The 26689-nt window shown below is 46.3% G+C and overlaps 1 protein-coding gene across 1 annotated transcript in view; it reads right to left on the reverse strand.

Annotated features, from left to right (window-relative positions):
- Positions 1 to 226: 226 nt before the first annotated feature.
- The window catches only part of Prox1 (prospero homeobox 1), a 47713-nt gene continuing 21250 nt past the window's right edge, over positions 227 to 26689 (reverse strand). Inside the window, exons 4-5 of the mRNA XM_052200533.1 lie at positions 24991 to 25185; positions 227 to 1067 (exon numbers count right to left, since the gene is read on the reverse strand). Of these exons, the coding sequence (XP_052056493.1) occupies positions 882 to 1067; positions 24991 to 25185 (381 nt within the window). The 3' untranslated portion in view covers positions 227 to 881. The remainder of the gene's footprint in view (positions 1068 to 24990; positions 25186 to 26689) is intronic.

The raw sequence follows: 26689 nt of genomic DNA on the forward strand, positions 1-26689 counted from the left end.
CTTTAGGAGAAGAAAGAAGGCTACACAGCAACAGCAATGCTAAGCGGATAAAGAGAGTCAAGCAAAGGATACATTTGAAAAGTACATGCCTTTTAATATCTGAAGCAAAGTAAATAGCAACTAGTGACAAAGCACGGGGTTTCCTCAAAATCGACACAGCCAAGCTCACATCTCACCACCACGAGCCTGTTCTAAAAGTTCACAGAGACAGAGCGCAGGCCAGAGCGCAGGCCAACCTGTGTGCGTTCCCAGCCTCGTCTCAGGATAGTCGGTTTTCTACAAAATTGGGTCTGGGGGTTTATGCCTTTTCTCTTACAAAGGACCTTGGTGACAATCTTTCTTTAAAAAAAAAAATCTGTCCTTTGAGGATACTTTTGAGATGTGAGCTACCCAGCTGCCAAGGGCATTGGTTTAAATGCATAGGAAAAGGTTGCTTATCAGGCTCTAATCAAACAAGGTATTCCAGTGTGTGAAGTGCTTTCCTCGGCTTCTTCCAGAACTTCTCAACCCTAGAGAAACAGGAGACACAGCACGGGGTATGCATGTGAGCTGTGTCACAGTCACCGGCTACTCCACAGCTCTCTAACGCTGTTCACAGGCTGGCACTCCCTTGTCCTGAAAACCAACCCTACCTTAAGTCTCCAAATATTAAGGGCCTTGGGCAAAAGTAAACTAAAGGTGTAGAAGGAAAATACACATCCCCTTGTGATGAGGGAAAATAAAAGAAACCCAAAGAGGATGAGCAGGAACCACCAGCTGACATCACAACGTATCCATGCCTTCCCCCACACAAATATATAAAACCAAAATCTAGACACAGAGGAGTTGGACACCCAAGGGGGACTTCTTCCATCCATACATTCAAACGAGTGTTGCAATCTCTACTCATGAAGGAGTTCTTGTAGGCAGTTAGGGGATTTGAAAATCTCAGGGACTTCACTATCCAGCTTGCAGATGACCTTGTAAATGGCCTTCTTCCAGGAAGGATCGACATCTTTGCCCGCGATGATGGCATTGAAAAACTCCCGTAATGTGATCTGCGCAACTTCCAGGAATCTCTCTGGAACCTGCTGATACAAGGAGACAATGGTATTAATAAAGTTTTCAGTTTCAAGTTTGCAGTTCTTCAAAGGAAACTGAGCTAAGTCCACACTCTCAGAAGGGGGGCTTTAGACAGCACCTGCATTTTCTAAAAATGGCCGGCCTCTATTCTCTTGTGTAGAGTTGTTATATATAGCAGCATTGTGATAGACGGCGGGCGGCTGCCCCGTGGGTTTCAGAGGAGACGTGCGCAGAGTACATGGGACCCGCCGCCAACGTCAGGGTTTCACCGTGGAACGCCACAGTAGAGGAAAGAGACCCATATCCTCACGTGGTTAAGCAGGTCCGTCCATTCTAGAAGATACTTGCCATCTCCTTTTTTTTTTCAGAATTTGATTCCTTTCTCCTTTTGACTTCCATTATGGGAAGAAATAGCGTGTTCTCGGAATAGAATAATACATATTGGGCTTCTACATAAACGAAATCCCTAACTTCAATGAAGAAACTTTAAAACTAGTTCCCTGTTTGTATCGTAGAACTGTTCCTACATGTGCAATTGTTTATTAAAACAGTCAGTACTATAAAGAGGTAAGATAACAGCAAAAAATCTTGAGCTATGAAACTTAAGCTGAACTCTGAAGTACTACTTTTTGCTTCAGCATTAGAATAGTTCCTTAGATAGCAGTTTGTACAATTGATCATTGTTATAAAAGCTAACACTTCCTGAGTGTTTACCATGTTGGGTACCATGTTACATTACATAGTGAATGCAATTCCGTTCTTTCAACCTCTTTGTAAAATGTTGTTGTTTAAATACCTTGAAAAAAACAGAGGCATGGAGAGATCAGAAGGGCTTGTTCAAGGCCATTATACTCCAAGATTATCATTCCCCAAGTAATCCGTTCGGAATTTCTATTTGTCAAGCCCTTGCTTCCATAGCAGTTAATGTATGTGAGCTGCCTGCCTGCCTGCCTGTTTGTCTGTCTGTGTTCTCTTGTCTTGCTCATTAAATAGTGTGACCTTTTGATTGTGAGAAGTATACTTAGCATTCTTTAGAGGTAACTCACAGTCAAGTATGGCGTCTCCATGAGGCCATCGGCATGATGGATTCATAAAATAATTGCACAGATTAATCATTTCCTAGTATACATTAGTGAGATTTTATTTTTACACTAAGTACAGATGTATGAGGACATATATGTGTGGTAGTGTATATGCAGGCACATCTGTATATAACATGATATATACATATGTTCTTCACAGACATAACATGAAAGGCCTTCATTACTGAAGCAACAGGAAGAGATTGTCCAAGAACAAATGCAGTCCCTTCTCTGCCTTTTCTCAACAGGACATATGTGCACACATACACATATATCCATGTATATGTGCACACATACACATACATGTGAATAAATGTTAGGCAACATAGAAAACTAAAATAATCAATGGATGTCCCTGACTTTCTCATTTCTTCCAATAGCTAGCCAACCGTTCTTTAGGGAAATCTAGTAGTTTTCCAGAAAAAAAAGGGGAAAAGAAAGAAAGGCCCCACCCAGCATTGAGTCTAGAACAGGCACAATCTGAGCACTTGGATCTCTGAGTTCCAGGCCAGCCAGAGCTACACCGAGACCCTGTCTCAGAAATAAGAGGAGGGCATTGAGCAATCTCTTCCCAGAGCATTTATGTGGCCCGTGGGGACAGAGCTCAGAGCTGACTGGAAGTACAGCAAGGGCTCCTTCTCCCCGGCTGGACAAACACCAGTCTGCTGAGAAACCACACAGAGTCCATGGAAGCACCTGCACACATGCGGATTTCCTGGAGTGAGCATCCTGTTCCCACCCAATGACAAGTCATAGCAAATGGGCCTTGCTGAGAGAGGCCATGTGGCTGGGCATAGGTCTGCAGCCAAATGCTAACACGTACAAAGATCAGTGGTACAAATGGTGTGCGCTCTCACAGGCTGCTGGCAACAGAACCTCCATGGAGACCTGTCCTCCTTCAACAACAACCCTAGAGCTGTAGGAGATAGAGCCCTGAAAGACACAGGTGTGAGCACTAGAAAGAGTGGATAAGCCAGATGCTCCACCCACTCCAAGGATACGCCCAACCCCCTCCCGCCTACCCTATCCACCCACAGCCAGGGCCAGGGAGAAGGGCCTTGTGGAAGCTGTCAGGAGCAGAATTGTCTAGATAACTCTACAACAGCATGAACTCTGAAGGGGGAAGGGCAATTTAGGATTTCACAGAGGACAGAGGGACTTGAGGAACTGTGCCAAGTCTCTACTTCAGTTCTCAGAGGCCACGAGCCTTAGCCGAATGGGTCTTGTCCTGTTTTAAATATTCACTTCTTGAGGTCACCATCTCCGCTGCCCTGTGACAGCTTTTACACTGTGTCTGGCTTTTTATCTCCTTGCAACTGGCTTCAGTGTACTGTCCTCATCATGAGGGGTCCTGGCTGGGGAGCCCAGGTCTTTACTCTGTGTCACCTACATGTCCCAGGGGAGGCCTTTTATTATTCCATAAACACTGATGTCATTCATGAGACCTCCCCCCTGCCCCATCCCACAATGCTCTGTAGTCTGCTGATATTCTCCTGCACGACTTTGAGGAAAGACACCCAGAGCTAGGTGCAGCTCAGCAGATTAAACCCTGCATGAGGCCCTGGGTTTAATCCTCAGTACTACCACAACACAACACAACAAAACAAAAAAACAAAAAACCCAAAGAAGCGAACTAATGAAAAGTTATAGTTTTAAGTAACACGGATCTCAGAAAACACCGTTTTATAGATGAAAAATCTATGAGATTCACTGAAATGAGAAATCATGAAATAAAGATGGTGGTGAGCTATGACATCTTTCTGACAAAACATGTTGGTCTCCTCTGCATGCTTTTCCATTACTAACTTAGTTTTAGTTTATATTTTCTTTCTTTCTCTTTTTCTTTCTCTTTCTCTTCCGTTCTTTCTTTCTTTCTTTCTTTCTTTCTTTCTTTCTTTCTTTCTTTCTTTCTTTCTTTCTTTCTTTCTTTCTTTCTTTCTCCCTTCCTTTCTTTTTCTTTCTTTCTTTCTTTCTTTCTTTCTTTCTTTCTTTCTTTCTCCCTTCCTTTCTTTTTCTTTCTTCTTTCCTTCCTTCTTCCTTTCTCTCTCTCCCTCTTTCTTTCCTTCTCTTCCTTCCTTTCTCTCTCTCCTTTTTTCCCTCTCTCTCTCCCTCTCTCCCTCCCTCCCTCCCTCCCTCCCTCCCTTCCTTCCTTCCCTCCTTTCTGACCCAGGGTCTCATGTAGCTCTGGCTGCCCTTGAACTCAGCACGTAGTCAGAGAAGATTTCCTTGAACTTGTGACCCTCCTGCCTTTTCCTTCCGGGGTGCCTGTGAGGATAGACCTGTGTCCCAGCCAGGCATTTATAAAGACCAGTTGACTCGCATGAGGCAACAAATTCCTGACCAGCTATGTCTCTATAACTGAAGAAAACCATGTGCAAGGAGCCAGTAACGTTAATGTAAATAAAATGGGTTAAGAGAGTTATTGGCCGCTGGGTTGGTTATTGGGAATGGGGTCCTCTTTGTGCTAACCTATCTCGTGCTCTGGCAGAGCACGCTCAGAGGACCGGGTAAAGGCTTCTTGGAGATCCTCTGACCCTGGAGCAGATCCCCTTGGATGGTGGCTCCGGAGGTAGAGCGGGGTAACAATGGTCATTCTGAGTGAATGCTGAGGTACCCCACCCCCAGGTAGAGATCTCACCCACAAAACAGAGCCTCTCTCCTCCTTCCCTTACGGGGGAAAGGTAGCATCTTCCTGATGTTTCAAGGGGCATCGGGGTTCAGGATTAGGAACACGATATTGCCCATATTTTAGGCACCTCCTCACACCTAATAGCTTTCCAATCACTAATAAACATCTGCAGAGAAGCCCTTAGTGACAAGTAATCCCTTATCTGGGTTTCTTTTAATAGAACCCAGCAATCTCTACAGTGAAGCCTCGAGTCTCCTCAGCATCAGGTGCGACAGTCAATCAAGTTGCTGGAATGCAAGACAATGCAGGCGGCTGGGGGCGGGGGAGGGGGAGGCCAGGCCTTTGGACATGCCACAGGGGAAAAACAAAAGGCTTCCAAAGTCTTTGGCAGACCTAGGAGGCTATTGTGGGAGCTGCTTGGCCGGGAGTTCTTCAGGAGGGGGACAGTGGAAACTTTGCTCTGATAAAAAGGCATCCTGCCCTAGGAGCCTCACCCCAAATAGTCTTGCCTTGACATTTAGAAAACAGACTCATGATGAGGTACTTGAATACACTGCTCACTCTGAAGGGTGATGGGCAACAAGCACCTACCAGCTCCATCCGATTATCTGCTCTTGTTTATCCAGCACAGCCGAGCCAGGGGCTGTGGGCTTCCAGAGGATGGAAGGAAGGAGTTCCGTCTGCTTAGACCACAGCTGGGCAGCAGAAGGCACATGCAGTGGGGCTGGCTGGGTGGATGTTTTGCCGCCTCTCTCTCTCTCTCTCTCTCTCTCTCTCTCTCTCTCTCTCTCTCTCTCTCTCTCTCATAGGATTGAGTGGCAAAGACATCCCCCTCCTGTCTTCCTCCTCCTCTTCCCAGTTGCTTTACCTTCAAGGATGATTTGTTTTATTAAACGGGCTGTCCCCAGTCTCTGCAGTCCATAATGAAAGCCTGACATAGCAGGCTGCCTGCCTTCTGTGTCCTGCAGACACTCATCATAAGTGTCAGGACATACCAAGGTTAGCGGTCACTGGAAGTGTGCTTGCTGGCCCAAACCTTGCCAAACGCTCTTGGCAGCTGAATGAATGTCACAGAGAATAGAGGGGGGAATTACAAAGGTTAAAAAGAAGACAGTCTCTCCTGTTTTCTGGAGACAGAGCAGCTGATTTTTCACACCTCTGAAGCATCCCTCAGCTCGCTTGCTCGCTGGCCTCTTGCGGGGGTGGGGGGGAAGGGTAGAGGGAAGGTGGGGGGGAGTGGGGGGCATAACCCTGCCCTGTGCTCAGGTCCCCGTGGACAGTCCTCCATTCTTGGTCCCCTTCAGAAACTGTCCGCCTGGCCTCGGCTCACTGAATCCTCTTTACTGAAATGGATGGAAACCAAGCCCAGCACTGCCCCCCCACCCGCAACCCTTTCCCCCCTCCAACCCTTCCCCAAGAACCACCACCGCCCAAGGGCTGCTTCACCTATCCAAAGATTCCAATCTTAGTGAGGAAGATGTTTTGGACACTTTTATCTTTTAAGCCACACCACATCGCCCCACCAACTTCAACATAAACGGAAGACATGTAAGGATGACAGGAGCGACTGAGGGGAGAAAAGAGAGAGAGAGAATGAGAGCCCTGCTTGTATCTTGGTGAGGTGTATTTGTGCGGGGATTTTCTTTCTTCCTCCTTCCCCACTTTTTTTTTTAATACTATAAAAGGGCAATAAATGCTGACTTGGAGAAGACAATGTCAAGGAGAAAAGGGTGCTGGTATTTTGGATACTCTTCCCTACTCGCCTTGGAGAGAGTTATTCTTGTCACAGGCCTTTTGTCTGCATCTGCTGACGGCTTGCCCATAGCCAGCAGCATACTTTAACTGTTTTGTCACCTCCTAACATCACATGCATCAGCTGTTGGGCTTTTGTTACGGGTATTGTAGAGCTAATCCGCTGTGGCTGTTCTACTGTGCAGTAAATAAAACAGAAACCGGCTTCTCAGACCACTCTGCATGAATATTTCAGACAGCCTTTTACAACTCTGGGACTCACCAAATCAAATAAATAAATAACTCCCCCACCCCCAGGATCCCCAGACCCTCCCCATTGACTGAAACAAAACCCCTCGAACTAGCCACAGATGCCTCCAAGTCACAGGGACTGGAGCTGGCCAACAGTCGCAAGTTGAAAGAAAAGTGGTTTCAACTTCGGCGGCACTGCTGATTTTGTATTTAAGAGGAGAGTTAAATACATGTGAGGCCCAGGGCTGGCTAGACATCTTTGAAAATCTGCAGAGACTTTTGGAGGGTTGGGGCTTTATATATTTATATATTTATATATATTTTACATACACATTTAAGTATATGTTTGTATATATATTAAGAGTAAGTGATATATATATAGTGATTATATATACATAAACTTATGTGTGTGTATATATATATACACATATATATACGTATATATATATCCCTTTCCATTAATGTGTAACTTGCACAGATGCACAGAGATGTGCTGAGAAAAATCAGACTCTAAAATGTTCTTCAAAACTAAATACACACCATGAGCCCTCTACACGTATGAACACGACAGTTCGCCGAGCAGAGACACCAAGACATTTCAGAGATGTCTTTGGAAGAATTCAGAAGAGAAAACACATCCATCTCCCCTCCCACCACACATGGGCTTGCCTGGGACACAAAGGTCCCAGGAAAGGGACAAACACTGAAGTTCTTTCCGAGCCATTCACCCTGGTGGGCACATGATTCCTCTAAACAAATTGGCCCATCCCTGCTGTTTGTTAAGTAAATATTGATCAAGGAGAGGCCTGTCTCCTGACAGCAGTGGTGTAAGCTGGAGACCTGTACTGCTCAGGAGTGGGCTTTGATAGATGAACTCAGATGGTGCTGTACTCCTCACAGAGACATCATTAGCCAGAACAGATACAGACATGGTATTGTGTCTCCTTGCCTCTGTCGTGGTCACCCTAACTCCTGCCAGGAGCAGAAAAGAGAAGTCATGGGCCTATGAAATATGGTCACGTGATGCCAGACACATTCAGTTGTGCTGTGTGGACAGCCAGACTCCCTGGCCTTTCAGAAGTCTAGGAGGCTCAGGATGCTACTGGTGTGCTGTGGGATTCTCTCTCAGGGCCTTCTCTGCTCAGGGGATGTGTATGGGAAGGCAAGCCCAAGTAAAATAGTGGACAGACGCTTCAGAACAGAGTTTTTCCCCTGTGAAGCATCTTCTCATTGTTAATAAGCATGTGCAAAGTCTGGTTTGGGGTCTGCTTGGGTGACATTGTTGGCTGTGCCAACACATGGAGAAAGATGCTTTGTGTTTTATTTTGCTTATTTCATAACTGGGACTCAAAGTCTCACCTTCTGCAGTGTCGGGGGCTGGATGGCCGTGGGTTCTTCCTTGGGAAGAGCCAGTTTTGAGTCATCTGCACACACTGACTATGTATTAGCCCCTGTTTTGAGTTCTCAACAAAGGGGCCAAATGGCATGTAAATTTGGTTAGGGTGCTCTACCTGCCTGCAGGAGGATGCAGCCTCCAGAGTTAGAGCAGGCTAAAGGGAGGTTTTCACAATAACTAAGATTAGGCCTAAATCCTCCCTCCCTCTGGCGCTGCAGGGGACATTCAACTTTCAGGCCCCTTGGGGAATTAGTTTAATACTGTGTAATGTTCAGCCCCAAGAGTGAACCTATTTACTAACTACACACTTAGCTACTTAAACATCTGAAGAAAAAAATACTCTTAGGAAACATTTAAACACACACACACACACACACACACACACACACACACACACGTGGGGTTGGGGGCTGGGGGGTGGGGGCTGTGTTTCCTTGGCTTAAGCAAAAGAACATACAGCACAATAGTCTGTACCTCATCTCCCCCCACCCCCTTTTATTTTAAAACAAAGCTACAAAAGAACAATGTTCTGTTGAGCAAAATTCAGTAGCATTCTGTAAACATTAATTTAAGAAAATCAATCGACTCTGTGAGCTAAAGCCATATTCCAAGATAAACTGGCCAGAGCGCCACTTTGTCAAATAGGTTTTCCTTTTCCTAGGCTGGAGAAAGACAGTTTCAAAACAGGGCAAACGTGTTGCAACCACGGTTTGAAAGGTATGTGGCCTTCAAATGGTCTGTCTGTTCCTACTACAGAGCTGGACAAACATACTTTCTAAATGATAAGACTGGTTTAGAATGGATTTGATGTTCAAATTTTACACAGGGTAGATTTTCTCAGATGAGATGTTAAGAGAAGGGAGTTTTGTGTGTGTCTGTGTGACAGAAGGGTGTTGTGTATGTGCATGTGGGGGCATGTTTGTGTGTGGGGGTGTGGTAGAGAGAGAGAAGGGGGTTGTGTATGTCTCTCTCTCTCTGTGTGTGTGTGTGTGTGAGTGAGAGAGAGAGAGAGAGAGAGAAAGAGAGAGAGAGAATGGGGGACAGAGGGTGCTTTGGGAAGAGTTTCAGTTGATGTTTGACTTTTAAAAAGGAAAGGAAGAAAGAAATCTTTATTCATGCTGACCCCATGGGCAATAGGCCTTCTTGCCAAAATCCCAAAGCCAGACTCTCCAGTGAGTTGGGGATCCGAGGGTTCAGCTGGTAGAAGCTGCTCCCAGCCTGCACTCCTCCATCGGGCAATGTCATGCTAATGTGGGAGGCCTGTGGGGTTGAGGGAACAGACCCCTGATCCCAGGAAGGAAGTGGAGGGGCGGTTTACCCCAGAGTCCCAAGGCTGCCCTCTAAGAGCTGCAAGGTGATTAGAAAAGCTGGCTGAAGGGAGACATGCCCCTCTGTGTGTTCCCACCGCACTGATGTGCACCCGGCTTGTGGCATCTAACTCCCAGACAAGACTTGTGACCTGCCCCAACAGAGTACCTGCCTTTGCTAATGCCAAAGACTGCAGAGTGCCAGAGAGGCCACTGTAGAAAGGAACAGTCACAGGGAGCTGGCTGAGGAGAAGTCAGGGAGCCATATTGCAAGCAGTAAAACCCTAGGAGAAGGATCAGAGGAACTGGACCTTGCTGGGGGGCGGGGGAGGGAGACACACCCCATCTGCACAGCTCTGCACCACAGCATGTACAACAAACAGAGAAATACCTGGCCCATTTTCTTTGTTTCCTTATCTGAATTGCTGTCTCTGCCTTCTAAAGAACAGATATTTAGAAAATTCAGAGCCCCACTATAAAATGTTGGCACTTTTAAGCTGTTGATGACATACACATTACAGAAACATGGTCCTGGAGGGTAGCATCTTCAGAAACCATGACTTCCAGGTAGGAGAAAAAGAAAATGTCTTAGCATCTCTTCACCCTGTCGATAACTTGTGCATATATTTTAACTATGCACACATCCCTCCATGGACAGATAGGAAAATAAATTCATCTTTTCCAAACTTGGAGAGAAGCTGTTGCTAGTAACCGAGCAGAATGAAGTGTCGTTGGAGACTGTCACACTGATTTTATGGGGCTGAAATTTAGTCCGAGGATATACTGGAAATAGCCACTTTATTTGCTCCCAAATGGAATTTTTGAAGTGACACTTTAGGAAACCTTAATTGTGATTTTCTGGGAGTGGGTGGGGGTGGGAGGTGTAAAATTTCCTTCCTTCTCTAGCTCTTCTCTGATGAGCAAGTCCCAGTTAAAACTGACAGACAGCAAGTAAAGCACCAGAAACTAATATCAAGAATCGCCGTCCACGTCCCAAAGATGTGGCACAGAATTCTGAAATCTTAGAAGTTGCTGAACACTCTCTGAGACTGGGACTGACCATCTGTTATCTTGTGGTGGTAAAGGCTAGAACAACATGACTCCACCAGTCATACAATTCTGTAGCTTCAGAAACTGGAAGGATCTCATCTAGTTCATGCTTTCAAGATGGAGAGCAGCCCCCAGCAGAGGTTAGCAACCTTGACAAAGGGTGGCTGTCAGATACATAATCTCCTATCTTATAACTGTTTAAGAATACTAAAGCCTTTCTTAGCACAGGGGCTGTCAAAATGTGACTAAGAGTTAGAGCTGGCATGCAGGTCATAGATGACTCCTGTTCTTAGCCAGACTTGAGGTCTACCAGATTTTCTAGACACCAATGTTCTTTCATTGTGTACTAATTCCATGGGCACACCAGCTGTTCTCGCAGGGAGCTGGGATTGTCTCTCTGGCCGTCACCCTGAAATGCCTCATCATTCCTCAGATGTGTGTGCCCCCACGTCAAGACAGACTGAGAGTTCTTGAGGTTAGTGTTCATGGCAGTCACCAGATGTGGTGGTTAAAACAAACAGAGCCAAGCTTGGTGCCATTCCTGGATAGAAGATTATCCAAAATCAACATGGCCTAAATGCTCCGATATTGTGTGAAGGGAGGCTGGGGCACAGATAATCCGCAGCGACTCTGGTGCTGCTGGACAGTGCATCATGGGATAGCTTTCCGTTGCAGCTTTCCCTTCATAAGTAAGCCCTGCTTAGGCCGTTATTAAAGCTGGTCTGCATGGCCTGTGTTCCTGTGGATGGGACAATGGGAGCAAAGTTTCTAGGAAGATTATGGTCAGAGTCGGGGTTCAGCAGGGCAATGGGGACAGGCTTGTTTATGGTAAATACCAAAGAGAGCCTGCTGGTGTGAACCAGTAGAGACCACCTTTTATGGGGTCTGTTGGGAATGGCTGGAAGATAGCCCAGATAACCTCTGGGTTGTTCATAGGGGCGGGCGGATCACAAACCTTCCTCCTAACACTTGATTATGACTACACAATCATTGTTCTGTGAGGTTTTGTTTGTTCAATTTTTGTTGTTGTTGATGATGATGATGGTGGCGGTTGGTTTTTGTTGTTGTTGTTGTTGTTGTTGTTGTTATTGCATATCAGGGGAATTCCATTGGTCTCTGTTTCACAACTAGCCTCTGCAGAACTGAAGGTGAGCTTGTGGAATTGACCTTCCACAGAGCCAACCAAACTCAGATCAAAGCCACCTGAGAAAAGAAAATTCATCTATCCTGAATCCATACACAGTTATTTTCTTTAATATTATTATTACCGAACAGTGCAGTTTATGAACCACTGCCACAGCCTTGAGATGTGATGGAAATCCTGCATCGTGCAGAGATGATTTAGTACACAAGCAAGGTTGTTCAGGGTGCACATAGATACCGTGTCATTGTATATCAGGGACTCGGACATCTGTGCATAGCCAACCCCATAGAGAGTCAGAGGGACCACCTTAGCTTCAAAAGCCACATATGAGATTCGGATGACACAGAAATCTCTCAAGAAACACAAATGGCTCAGAGAAGCAGGGAAGAGTTTTTTTTTTTTTTCAGATAGACCAGGGCACATTTGATGGCTGGGAGACGTACTATTAACACCTAAGGGGACCATGCAAGGTGCAGTCACAAGATGGTTCCTGTGACACACACATTAACGGAATGTGGTGTCCCTGAAACCACAGCCATTTATCCCCTCCACATATCACCTTGTACTAACTGTCCCCTGCAGTATTAGATTTGAAGAGAAAATGGTAAGAAATGCTTACAGAAACAGAAGTTGGGTACATGAACTCTAAGAAATGTGAACAATACAAATCCACGAGGATTTGCTGCCTACCCACAACAAACCCTCACATATAGAACTAATCCCACTGGTGGTCTTGACTAATGACCTTCCAAGGAAAAGATGAAGATGCTCTCAGAAGAAAGTACCCATCATGCCTTGCGGCAGAGGCCGAACATCTCAAATAGTGCTAAGTCTTCCTTGAAGGAGTGGAGGTGTAGAACAGTGTGTTCAGGTGCATGATGCCTGCTTGTGTCCAGGTGTTGAGGTCTACGGCTTTTCCTAGTACACACAAATACAGACTACGTGCTCTAGACCCGGGCGAAGCCTACGTCGGCATCTCATTGGATGGGTAGCCGCATCACCAGGGCAAGCCACGAGAGGGGTGGGTGCAACAATCCAGGCTGCAATCAATTGTTTTTCAATTTGAAGTATTAGTCTTTATCAATCATCCCAATAAGGGAATTTCCTCATCTCCAAGAGTGCTGCTGGGATTTGGATCCGTGAGGGCATCCCTGGGAGGAAAGGAAAATGAGCGCCCTGGAGATGCTCTCGGAGATAATTAAGCTCTGCAGAGTCACGAGTGGAAGTGGTCCCACGTGAACACCATCTGGATCCCCAGGGCCTCAGCACTCAGAGCTCACAGCTTTGCCGCATCGTGAGGGCTCTGGGGGCTTTTGTGAGAGAGTACAGGATGTCCTCTACTCTCGAGTCACGGCCTTACAGTGTCAGAACAAAGCTGAGTGTACTGTATCCCTTTCCAGGTGAGCAAGGTCAAGATGAGGAGGGGTGGGTGTGGCAGAGCCTGACCCTGCAGGCCGGGTCTCCTTTCTGCAGCCCCCCCCCCCCCACACACACACATTGGAACAGAAGCCAGAGTGCCCAGGCAAGTCCCTGGATGGCAGTACCCTCATAGTCGTGACTAGAAGACAGAAAGGAACACTTCCTGTTTTGGAAGCTAGTTTTGCATTGATCAGTTGGCCCAATTCTGATGGGAATTGTTTGTTGGCTGCTAAGGGACAGAAGGAAGTGATACAATGGTTGGACTCCTGATGATGTAGCAATGACGAGGTTCTGGGTGTGTACATGTATGTGTGTGCGTGCACACGCATGTGTAGAGACCAGGGGTCAATGGTTGGGTGTCTCCTTCTTCAGTTGCTTTCCACCATTTTGGAGAATGGTTTGGCAGCTTCATGCATTTACATAATTACAATGAATTTTGTTTATTTCCTTCTCATCCCCTAATCCCACTGGAACTTTTGTTTTGTTTTGAGACAGGGTTTTCTTGCTGAACCGGAAGCCCTGTTCAGCTAGCCTGAGAGGGCTCTGCTTGCCTCTGCCTCCTCACATCTGGAGCAGATCTCTGGGCTTCAGTCCTCCCCACTGCTCACTGCCTCCACTTCTGCTCCTCCCTACAGCACTTGACTCCACGGCTTCTACAGCCTTGCACTAACAACCCTGTACGGGTACGCTGAATCCTCTCAACTCTGAGTGTGTACCACTGCATCTCCATTCACAGAACAGAAACTCGAGCACAGAGAGGGTGAGACACTTGGCCAGTGATTCTCAGCTGGCCAGCAGCAGAGCAGCCTGGACCCCAGCTTGAGTGGCTTCAGCACAGATGTACTGAACTTCTATTCTAACGCTGGTCTGGGTCCTATGGCGGACCCGTTCCCAGAGCACTTTCCAAAGACTTCAAGAAGATAGCTGAGTATACAATAATGGCTTCTTGTAAACAAACATGCTACATATGACCCAATACAGAAAAGGCAGTGCTTTCTTATCACCCTTGTTACTGCTACGGATCCATGTCCAAAACCAAGGTTATTTCCCATAAAGTCAAATGCCACAGTGTTTCATTACAAATGCCTTGAGGACACATGGTTAGTGGCATAGACCAACCCACTCTTCCTACAGTTGGATATGTCCTCTGTGCAAAACTCCATCTATCAGAATGTGCCAAGAATCTGATAGTCCTTTGGTAAAGCCTAATCATCCATGGTCCAGGGGATCATTTTAACCAAGAAGCTCCTCAGGGGTTGGGGATGTAGTTCAGTGATAGAGTGCATTGCCTCTTAAGAGCAAGGCTGGGTTTGGTTCCCAACAGCAGAAGATAAATAAAAATATGTACTGAGGTATCACTCCAACTTCTGAGGATACATCTGTAAGACAGTTATCAGAGTGCCATTGTGTGTGTACAAGGGACAGTCCTCAAAGTGTACCTCAGCCACTCACACCTGGATTTCTGCCCTGTGGTTCAGTCCCCGACGTCATCCCTGGAAAGAACACTGTCAGGCAGAAACGTATTGCACAGGGCAGCTAAAATGATCCGGGTAGCCCACCGACTACATGCGATTAGGCTTTTGAAAAAGGAATGTTGCTCCTTAATCTGCAGAGGAGAAGACTGGGAGTGGGGGGAACAATGCTAAAGTCTGTAAAATCAGAAAGGAGACAGAGAAAATGGCTATGACCCTGTCCTCAAATCCCAGCAATATGTCCCTCTACAGCTTCATTTTCAAGGGGGTCATTTTCAGAGACATCAAAACAGCAGTCCACGAACGAGGATAAGTTTTTAAAAGGTTTTAACAAGCCCTCGGGGGAAAGACACCAAAATGACCCAATCCTGGGAGGTATATATTTGAAAAGCAGTCAATCAGTGACAGATACCAGCTTCTCCTGCCCTGTGTGTTCCCTGCCCACTGCTGACATAGGGCTGGGTGGTTCAGGGATTCCCCCAACCTCCTCTCTCTGCACCTTGTCAGCTGGATTGCTCATGAATATTCACAACAGGGGTCATGCATATTCTTGTGCCCAATTTTGGAATGTATTGGGATGTCTCAGAAAAGCAGCACAAAATAACAACCCATCTTTGAACAACCTCCTCCTTAATCCTATGAAGGCCTTTATTCTAAGATTCTGAGTTAGGATTCAGAGTAACAGTCTGACCATGAGCACCATGAAAATTGGAGCTAACTATACCTTAAAGTGAAAATCGCCTGCTGTTGTCCACAGAGAGACACTGATAACACACTGAACTGTTCAGGGGCTAAAAAACGGTTAAGTCTCTATGGGAAAGCTGCTTGTCACACAAGAACACAGATCAATTAATTCAAATTTAAGGGGAAATTAAACATACCAATTATGTAGTCATCGCAGCCCAAGATATTAAGCTCTGAAGTGGACTGTGGTCCCTGGAGGAGGAGCCGGCACAGCTTCATAGACTCTGGCTCTGCCGAGCATATAGGGGCTAACTTTTTAGAGTGAGGAGTTCAGCTTCTTTCCAGAACAGCCAAGTGTTGATCACTTTAAATAACAGGTGATCATTTCATTTCGGGTTTGGGAGCTGGTTGCAGAAGGACGGTGGGGGGGGGAAGGATGGGGGGGAGGAGAAGGACGGGGGGGGGAGGGGAAGGATGGGGGGGAGGGGCCGGTGGTGAAGAGCCCAAGTCCATTTAGAGAAAGGGAACCTTTAACAACAGCCAGTTTTCAGAGAACTGGTAGCAGTCAGTAATACGTAGGCTGGGCTTCTGGAAGCAAGGGAAAGGCTGTGCAGGACTAAGACGGGAAAGACTTCCCAGGAATAAGACATGTCTAACCACCTCAGAGTCCAACCTTGTCTACCACCATCCCTTCCCATCTTTTCAAATTACAGATTTGAAAGCCCTTAGTTCTGACGGCGAGGAGCCAGGGGTGCAGAGTCACCTTGCTTCTCCTGTGGACTGTGGAGTGGGCCCGGGGAAGAAAACCGGGCCATCTGGAGTTCAGAAGTCGAGGGAAATACAGAAGAGCAGGGAAGATGAGCGCACGTTCATCAAGCCACACAAAAGAACAGAGCAGAAAGAAGCCTGGATTTGGGCGCTCACTCGCTCGCTCGCTCGCTCGCGTCTGGCAAGGAGGCCGGCAGCAGGACTAATGAAGCATTTGCGGCGTGGGACGTGTGCCAGCGCAACAAAGATGCGCTGGGGCTCTGCAGATGTGCCAGGGCCCCCAGAGCAAAATAATGACATAATCACCATCAGTGTCACAGACCAGACTGTACACAAGGTGACAGGGGAGGGAGGCCTGGAATACACACACAGGGAGGACTTTCCATGGTGGTGATGGCTGTGACCCAGAGGACTGAGACACAGGGCTTCATGTCCCTGTCTCAGGTTCTCAGGTGGGGTAGATGTCCATCTTTGCTGGGTTCTCACTCGATTGGTCCCAGCTACCACTAACCAGGCAAGGGGAATCTGAACCACTTCAGGAAGATAGATCGTAAACGGCAGAGGCTGAATATACTGAGGCAGAGGGAAATGGCACCCGAGAGTCAGGGGACTGAATCTCTAGTATCTGCATCTTCTGTCATGTACGACTCTGATCACAACCTAAGGCATAAGAGAAACAAAACTGTGCAAGAAATATGTTTTGGAGAACTTGTGAGGGGCCAGAACACAAATTATCATCAACGACAAAGGGCTAACCTCACACTGAGAGTAAAAGCAACTGGGTAAGTATGGAATGGAAGGCAGGCTTCCATTTAAACAAGATCTCCCAGCAGGCTCTGTCACCTGCCCCGTGTGGCTCTCGCTCCCAGTAAGGTGGGTGTGTTAGTACAGCTGTCTGGCTTTTAAGTGACTTTTGTCAGTTTGAAAGTGAAAGTCTGCTTGAGAGGTTGGAAGAACAATAGCTCGGAGCCCGGAAGAAGAACTCCAAGCACAAAGGACTGGCTAACCAGTGCCCCTTTTCATGGCTTCTCATGAAATATTCATAAGAGGAACTTTAATTTTTTATGACCCTTTTTTGGTTTGACTGTATCTCTTGTGTCAACGCCCACATTCAGGTTCCCCTTAAATACTAAAAGGTCTGTTCTGAAAGTGTTTGCAAAAAGCCACAGGGACAGAGTCGACTGTGGCCGTCCTGCAGGCCGGTCCACCCTAACAGAATCACTGTCAGGGACGCAGATTTCTTTTCAATATGGCTCCTGTCAGCCTTGAAGCTGCCACAAGCTCTGCAGTGCCATTATTTTAAAACTTGATAATTTGCTAGTTCAACTCTTCGGAAGAACGGTTATATTTGTTTTTCTTGGCTTCACCCTAGTTAATAGAAAAGGCAGCATAATGATCAGCTGGAGAGAGTCCTGTCTTTCTTCCGAGATAGCTGCCTCCACCTTCCATCGTTACTTTGTATTTCAGCCAGAAGTGGGAGGGGGCTAGGGAACAGATTGTATTTGTTTTATGTCATGTTACCAAACAGCCCTGGAGATTGGCTTAAGGCAATCTTGGAGGGTGAGACAGCAGGAGCGTTAAAACTAGAATAATCTACTTTCAAGAGTTAAAGTCGGATGCTGCACCCAGAAAGACTGCTTGGGAAAATATTATTTCCGATTCATATGGATGGAATGAAGAGAAATGAGCAGGTGGTAGAAGATATTCTGCCCTGTGACTGACAAGGAAGAAAGTTGTTAAACCTAAATACCACCTGGTAGGGGACAAGGAGAAAATTGGGTTTTAAGTTGTCATCCAGGTGAAAGGGGAGGGGCAAGTCTCAGCAAGCCCTGGGTTTGTGTGTGTCTGTTTAATCCAGGCCACATACTCAGGCTGGCTTTCAACGTGCCGTTAGAACTTCTCCAGACATTCAATCCAGGACAGACTGGACATAATAGTCACACCGTACCAAAAGCCCCAGCCAACCACCAGCGGCTCTCGGAAGGGAACTTAGCTCTCACTTCTATTGATAACCCTTTGTGGGATGAAGAAAGAGGCTAGGCCAGGAGAGCTGCACATCAGACAATAGCCACCCCGCCACACTGTCCTCAGACTTCGTCATCTTCCAAGGGCAATTAATTATGAAGGCCTTAGGGATTGGCCAGTGCAAGAGAAAGCCCACCACTGACCCAGCACCCCAACTGCCACCTCTGTGCCTGCTAAATGCTTTGCCTATTGGGGTATAGCCACTAGGGAGCTAACAGATCACGGGGAGGAGTGAGTGGGAGAAAAGCAAAAGAAATTTTTTGTGTGTGTCCGCCCTTGTATAATTCTATTCTCACTGTGAACTCATCCATACACAAAACACAAGGACATTTTTTTTTTTAAGAGAGAAAAAGCCACAGGGTAGGTTACAGTCAGAAATGGCTCTCGGTGGTGTGCTAAAAAGGATGGTCTTTTCACCAAATCATTTCACAGAGGCAAAACAGACAAACACAAAGAGTTGAGAGTTTTTCTCCTACATTAAATGGAGTAACTGATAAGGTCAGACATATGATACCTAAAGACACGGATCCACGAACTCTTGAAGTCAAAGGGCCTCTGTGCGCCGAGGCACAATCTTTCAAAGGAAATAGATCACAGAACTCCACTGAACCCCCTTTAAACTTTATGAAGCAGGAGGGGAAAAAGCTCTAAGTAGGGAAGCTAGACAGAAGAGCCTTGAACTATTTTCTGAAGGAAAGATGAGACCCTCCCTAGGCTGCCACAAAACATCTTTTTTTTTTCTAAGGGCTCCTCTGAACTTTGATATGTGCCAAGACACTGCTATTGAAAGCTGTCTAATTGCGTGCTACAGCCACTGTGGAAAATGCTTTGTTCGCCCCAACAAAGGACAATGAGCAGAGTGGAGCGGCAGTGCGCGCTATCTTTTTCTTTAAGAATGTTGAGAAAGGTCACGGGATGCTATCACTAATAAAGCCGTTGAGTAAGGGGTTTTAAAGTTGTTCTCACTGCTCTTGAATGCAGCGCAGTGACAAAAAAGGAGACGCGGGGAGCTAGAAAACGCAATATTGCCAAACAGATCATAAACCAACGGCCCCTTGCTTCCTTATGCTGATGAATACTTTAAATCTCAGAACCAGCCGAGGAATGGAGCCTTGCCCCGGCTGAGGGTGTGCCCTTCAGCCTACTGCCAGCCCACTGCCCACCCTGCCTGCCCTCTCCTCTCCCCTTCGATTTCGAGTGATCGTTCTGTGGGACTACCGTCCCAGTCGGCCATGTGTGTACATGTATTTAGGCATCATTTATTCAGTCTCTTAAAAGATCCATTTGGCTTGTCACCAGTGAGACTGGCACAGGGAGGCATGGAAAGTCTTTCTCCTCCTCCTTGCCACCCACTAAGAGTGTGCTGTGTAGAGCTTGTTTAAATGGCTTGGTGGTTTTGAGGCCAAAAGATAGCAACAGCGGTAAAGGGTTTTCAGTCATGCACCAGTTAGCCAAGCCATCCCTGATCTCGGATCTATCTGGAGCAGAGGGCATTGCTTCCAAAACCTACCTGTCTTCCTGCTTCTTTATAGAAAGGCTTCCAAACTTAATCTGCAAGAGCTGGTAGAAAGAGGAACAGGTTGGGCCATAACTTCAGTATGAGCTGATGTGTGTGTATGTGTGTGTGTGTGTGTGTGTGTGTGTGTGCCTTTGGGGAAGATACACCTTTGTTTTCAATGCCCAAGCAGAAAAGTGAGAAAGTACATAAAGAACTCAATAGAAGTACCTCTCTTGTCTGTCCTGTGATATTAGAGAAATGTCAAAGCCACAGGCTCTATGACAGACAGACCTGGTGGCATGCCATGCCTGCTACTGCTGTAGGAAGCAGCATTTACCAGCCCACTAATGAATGAATCAAGTTCCTGGTTCTATTTATTTCTAAGCCTTCCAGCCTCCAACCTGAGCCCTGAGCGAGGAACAAGAGAGATCAGTCAGTCTTATTGGGAACTTGGCCCCTGCCTACAGGTTCACTACACCACAAGGGGCCTGTGAGGCCCTGTCCCCAGCTTCCCACAGTGGAACCATCTAAGGTGCCCACTGAGAAAGTGGGCCCCATGTGCCAGGAGACAGTTACCTAATTTTTTTCTCCTTTCATATACTCCTTTCACCCAAGTCCCTAGCCTCTACTTCATCATGCCCTCTGAGGCACATTCAAGAGGTAGCCAACAGAGGTAACATGGCCACGCCACGGCTCTCTGGGCTTCAGAAATAGTGAGATTAGCCTCTGAGTTACCCTGGTTGGCTAGCTGCTCACCTTGGACTCTTCACACGCTGGTCAACTAGCTTTGGAAACTGACAGTAACCATTACCTTCCTTCTCCTGCAGTTGAGGGGAAACGAAAATGCCATAAGACCCGACATCACTGGCCCCTTCAGTCAGAAGTATGGGTGTGATTTAAAGGCTGGGAAGCAATGGCAAACCTCCTTTCCATGCCCATAAAAAACAAACAAACAAACAAACAAACAAACAAAAAACTTCTTTTGGAAGCTCTTCACAGTGAGGTGAGAAGGAAGCATGGAAACACACAGCATGGCACCTGGAAAGATGGATGTCCTGTTGCCAACCTTGTCAGTGAGAGGGGAGATGCTGGAATCGCATGCCTTCTTCTGCACACCTTGGTGAACATGTCCAAAACCGGCACGTTCCACCCCAGGTGATGGAGCCAACTCCCCTCCCTTTAGTACAGACTAAAAGTGGCATTCTTTCCCCCACCTTTGGTGTCTTCTTCCTCATCCCCTGGGCCATCTCAAACTCTCAACACCCTACGTCTGGATGCTAAGCCAAGTGCCCGGGCAATTGTGAAAGCTGATACACTCAGAAGGTCCTGAATCAGAAAGGCCAGGGAGTGCAGGGCTAGAAGAGCAAACCTCTGCAAACCACTCCCTCCTGCCCAGTGATAACCTCCTTCATCTGTAGGGCAGGTACCATTGCTCTCTGGCCTGCAGAACCATCAGAGTCAGGGACTGGGGGGAGAAGGGTGCCAAGCAATGGCAGAGGTACCACAGCCATTAGGAACAGGCTAGAGGGTAAGAAGGAGAAAGGAAGGAAGGAAATGTCCTAGCACAGAAGGGGCAAGTCAGAGCGTCCCCTGCTCCCATCTGCCTGTCTGTCGGGTGGGTCCCGCCCACTTGGAATAATTTTTAAAAAAAAAACAGTCAAGCTTGGCTCTCATTGATCTATTTGTACCTTGTCACCATTATTGCCCCCAGTAAGGCAAAGTTAACACCATGATTCTTCCAAGGCAACACCAGTAAACAGTCAACAGGTATTGGCTGTTTTATCATTGGTATACACAAGTGTTTGTGTAGGACATGTGTACATGTTCACGTGGCTGTCAGAGATTGGTATCTGATGTCTTGCTCTGTCACTTCCCATCTTGTTTTAAGACAAGGACTCTCTTCGAACCTGGAATTCATGGCCACTGGGCTCCCAAGATCTGCCTGTCTCCCCCTCCTCCCAGCTTTTACATGGGTGCTGTGGATTGGAACTCAGGTCCTAATGTTCATCTGGCATCTTGCAAACACTTCACTAACCGCACCATCTCCATCTTCCCGGCCTTAGGAGAAAATTTAAAATGCAATCCACGAGATGTCGCATGGCTTGAGCAGCTCACAGAGGGACAGCCTACTTCTCTGCACTGATCGGATCTTTGAGCAGAATGTAGACTTACATCCATTTCTCTGCTACTATGCTCATCTCCGTTTAAAATTTTGGAAAGAGCTACGACTCTTCTCTGTTTTTCCATCCTCTCAGCTAGCTTATACTGAAAGTACTGGGTTATTTTAGTTGATGTTATAAAGAGAAGAGAGTTGATGTTATGAAGCTGTGTGCACTATCAGCCCAGGCATTCGGCAAGAGGTGCCGGGGCTACTTGTGGCTCGCAGCCACAGCTGACACTGGCAAGGTTACCATGATAAGAATGGTGGCTTTTTAAGCTTCTCACTTAAGCACTGACCTCCATGCTCAAAGGCACAGAAAGAAGGGATCCCTTATCTGAAGGTTTGTAAGTCAATGTGCCAATCTGAGAAGCTGCGTTAAAAACTATTGAGTAGTATGTGAATTTATGTGCACACGTGTGTGAGTGCCTGTGTGTGTGCATGTGTGAGTGTGTGCATTGTGTGAGTTCATGTTTGCGTGAGTGTCTGTGTGTGTGTGTGTATGCATGAGTGTATGTGCATGTATGTGTGAGTGTATGAGTATGTGTGAGTGCAAGTGTGAGTGCCTGTATGTGACTTTGTATGTGTGTGTGTGAGTGTTGAGTGTGTGTTTGTGTGTGTGACTGTGTTATATGTTTTCGTGAGTGCCTGTGTGTGCATGAGTGCATGTGCATGTTTGTGTGAGTGCATGAGTGTGAGTACAAGTGTGAGTGCCTGTGTGTGACTCTGTATGTATGTGAGTATGAGCGTATGTGTATATGAGGGTGTGAGTATGTGTATGACTGCGTATGTGTGTGTGAGTGCCTGTGTGTTTATGTTTATATGAGTGTGTGCATGCTTACACACACATTCATGGGTTTCCATGTAGAGGAGTCAGAGCAGAGTATATGTTGTTGAGTCTTGTTTCTCACATTTCTGAAAAGAGTTCAAGTTTTGTTCATTGTTTGTTTGGTTTGGTTTGGTTTTAGTTTTTGGTTTTGCTTATAAGTGAAGGAGGAATTAGCCTCAGAATAGTTGAATGACTTGCCCAAAGTCACATGAGAAGTGACAGGATTCCTGCCTAGGCCCCATTCTCCTTGCAGTGGGGCACTCTTAAAATAGACTGTGCAGATAAAGGAGAGGCGGCCTGGCTGGAGGTGGATATGATTCACAGAGAAGTTATCAGATGGTAATCATATGAAGGAGGCTTTGGAGGATGCTAAGTGGAGCAGCTTGCAGGGCACCTCTCGAAGCCAGTGGCCCCTGTTTGTGTCCTTTTTCTCCTTCTGCTAGGTGTAGGGGATTAAATTCCAGCAAGGAGGTGTAAATGCCCTGAAGGTCCCAATGTGCATTTGAAGGACCTGTCCCCTCTGACGCATGATCAGAAATTGACTCATGAACACTGGCAGGTCTTTTTATGAAGGCTGAGGTACCTGCCCAATGAGTAATTGTTATAATATAACATGATTAATTCACTAGTACACAGGAGTAGCTCCTGGTGTAGACACATGGAAGAGAAGAAAGAAGAAACCAAGTTCTTCCACAGATTTCTTTAAAAGTTTAGCCACTGTCACGACTCCAGCTTTGGAAGGCAATTCCAAGGCTGTCCACACAATCAACCAGTGCTGTTTCAAAGGCGACTTTGAAAACCTTGGCTTTAACATAGAGGGGGCTAAGATGGCTCTGTGGATAAGAGCACCCGCTGCCAAGCTTGATGACCTGAGTTCGATCCCTGAGTTCAATATCTTGGATTCATATGGTGAAACAGAAACCGCTCCCATAAGTTGCCCTCTGACCTTCCCACCCTCCATCTCTCATCTCTCTCTCTCTCTCTCTCTCTCTCTCTCTCTCTCTCTCTCTCTCTCTCTCCAGGAACCCCTATTTTTAATGTATCAGCAGAGAGAAATATCATTTACAGCATGTGTGGCAAGAAACACACTGGTCTTGGGCAATAAAGATACAATTGGTAGCTTACAGGATAACCATTCAAACTTTTAAGGAAAAACTCTGATTACCCCCTTGTAAAGTTTGCACACTCCACTCTTTATAAGCCTATAACTGATCTGCATTGCCCAAAGCAGTGGGGAACAAAGCGGTGAGAATATGAGGGCGTCAGGTCTCTACAGACAAAGCCAGATCATAAGCGTTCCTCTTTCCCTTGATGTAAGGATATTTCCGGGCATCCCTAGGTATTTATAAGAAGAAAACAAGAATACTATCATAAAGTCCTTCAAATTCTGCCCTCAATGTGGGACACTATCTAACCAAGAAGAGTCAAGGAATGGATCAACTTTGTAAAGTCATAGATATCTGGTCTACCCTTTCCCAGGGCTTCAGTCCACAGAAATCTCACCATACCCCCACCTCCAGCTATTGTTGCCCAGGCAAGCAGGGCTCAGCAGATGCCTTTGTAAGTACTTCGAGCTTTGTTCTTCTGGTCTCACACAGTCATCATCACATGGATGAAAACTGTTTGCTGAGGCTCCACATCAGACTATAAAGAAACACCTGACTCGTAGCTACACACCTCTCATTGTTGTAAGGACATGGCTTCCTGGGAATGGCCTGTATTGCTTTGCACACATCTAGAATATACCCATATATAAGAGGAATACACAAGCTACTCATTCCCCTCAAAAGTCAACACAAATAATAGCAAAAGAAAGGCTAGTGCAAGATGGCTCATCAACTCGAAGCCCTTGTGGCCATGCCTGAAGGCTCCAGTTTGATACCTGGGATCTACAGGATTGGAAGGAGTGAACCAATTCCTACAAGTTGTCCTCTGAACTTGATGTCCCCTCTATGGCTCAAGCATATCCCCCATCCAAGGCCTCCCATTTGTGTATACACACTAAACAAACAAATGGAAATGCAACTAAAACTTTTGAGCAAAAAAGATGTGAATGGATCTCTTTTGAAATATCCTTAGTAAATTCTCATGCCAATCACAGAGCTGCTTTCCTAACCATCTCTAGACTTCTTAAGAAGCAGCTTTGTAGTTAAATACTGCATATAATATGTTCACATCACCTCAGAACATGAAATCATCCTATATTTGCCCTTCACTTCAGACTTTTTACTTCCCTTTCCTGTGGCCAACTGGGTCTTCCATATAAACTGAGATGGAGGATGGGAATGGTAGTGGCCATGGGTGAGTCACAGTGATTCCTATGGGAAGCTCCATGGTTGCTAATCTACCTTACAATATCCTGAGATGTGTTTAAGTAAGAAACCATCACAAAACACAGATTCAGAATCTTTCCCAAAGAGCACAGGAAAAAAAAATACAATAAAGGAAAGGGGAAATGACCAAAGATTGAAGACTGGTTCCTACCTCAAAGTCATTTGCTTTGTTGTAGTGCATGTTGAGGGCTCGGTACAGCTCACAATCCCTGGTGATGGACAGCTCTTCTGTGCTGGTGACTCCATCATTGATGGCTTGACGCGCGTACTTCTCCATCTGAATATAGTAAAACTCGCGGAAATTGCTGAACCACTTGATGAGCTGGGAGGTAATGCATCTGTTGAACTGTTAAATTTAAATGTTGAAAAAAACGTGAGCGTGCCACTGCTGTTGTTAGTTGAGTTTTCTCAAGCACTTTTAAAGTTCTACTCCCCGCTTGACCTGGAAAGCTTGGTATTAAGAACCATCAAAATGGCGGCCGTAGGAATGGAACATCTCCCGCAGAGGTCTGAGAGAGCATTCCAATGACAGAAACCATATCGCACCGCCTTCTGTGCTTCAGGTAGAGAACCCACATTTTAAATCAGATTATCCTTAAAAAAAATACACTGTGTTTCTGTGAAGTCTACAGATGCATGTGCTCTGTGTATATTTTTTAAATATGGATTTCTGTCACTGCATGGTAACCCCATTCAATGAGGGAAACCTGCATTTCAGTAGAATGGCAAGACTAGGTTTTTATGGGTTGGGGTGCTGGGTGACCCCATGCCCATCTATCTCTCCATAATCCATCCATTTTAGAGTTCTCCTGCAGTATTTACTCCCAGTGTGGTCAGGGGAGACTTGGTCTGTGCCTGTGCTCTCTGTACCCAGCACTGGAAGGCCCATGGCCCCTTCCCTTGACAGCTGTGTCTATGGGAGACATAGTTAAGACACAGTTCACAGATGGCAGAGAGATAGGACCTTTATTACTTCTTTTTTAAATGCCAAGTTGCGATAGCATGATTGAGCTTTGAAAGTCTGTTTACCCAGGCTTCGCAACGACCTTTGAAATGAAGATGTCTTCCTGGGCGCTGGCAAATGGTCCTGCCCTGATTGACCGCTTTCCTCACGGCAAGGACAGGTGTGTCCTAAAGTGCCAAGTCAAAACCAATAAATCCACCGCTTCCTCTCGGCAGACTGACAGACACCCAAGTCTTCTGTCATTGGGACCACTCCTTTCCCTGGGCCTCCCAGAAAAGGCCCGTGCATCCATCAAAAATCAACAAGGAACACTTAGGAAATCCTGGTCCTGAGACTATCCAGGCAGCAACCACATGACAGCTAAAGTGTGTGTGGGGCTGTAATTACTGCAGAAAGTTGTTTCTCTCCTAGCAAAGATAATAAGTGAATGAAAATTTATGGTGGAGCATGGAAGTCACGAGGAAACAGACACAGGAGGCTGGTGTTCCTCCCAAAAGGCCATCTTGCGTCCTAATTGCCGTGGAGTTGCAAGGGCCCTTACAGATAATTGACCAGAAAATGATTAAGTCATCAGCAAACCCCTTCTGCTTGCAAGAGTTCAAACATGTACTTAACCTGTCCAAGAATTATATTTTCACTCTGTGCGTCTGCTCTGTCTCCATTCAGCCTCGCGGGGAACCCGATTAGAAAGACAACTGAAGGACCCCCGTTATCTGATCTTCTGGTGGCCGATTTCAATAGAACTTAAACCCATTACGATTTGCTGAAGTCGGACTCCTTTCCATTTATCTCAGCAGTAAAATACACTGTCCAAATTTCCAGACACTGAGATAAGGCCTACAGGCCCCCGTGACGGCTAACTGTTCCTTTTTAATTCTTTTAGAAC

Source organism: Apodemus sylvaticus, chromosome 12, assembly GCF_947179515.1.
Source record: "Apodemus sylvaticus chromosome 12, mApoSyl1.1, whole genome shotgun sequence".
Taxonomy (NCBI): domain Eukaryota; kingdom Metazoa; phylum Chordata; class Mammalia; order Rodentia; family Muridae; genus Apodemus; species Apodemus sylvaticus.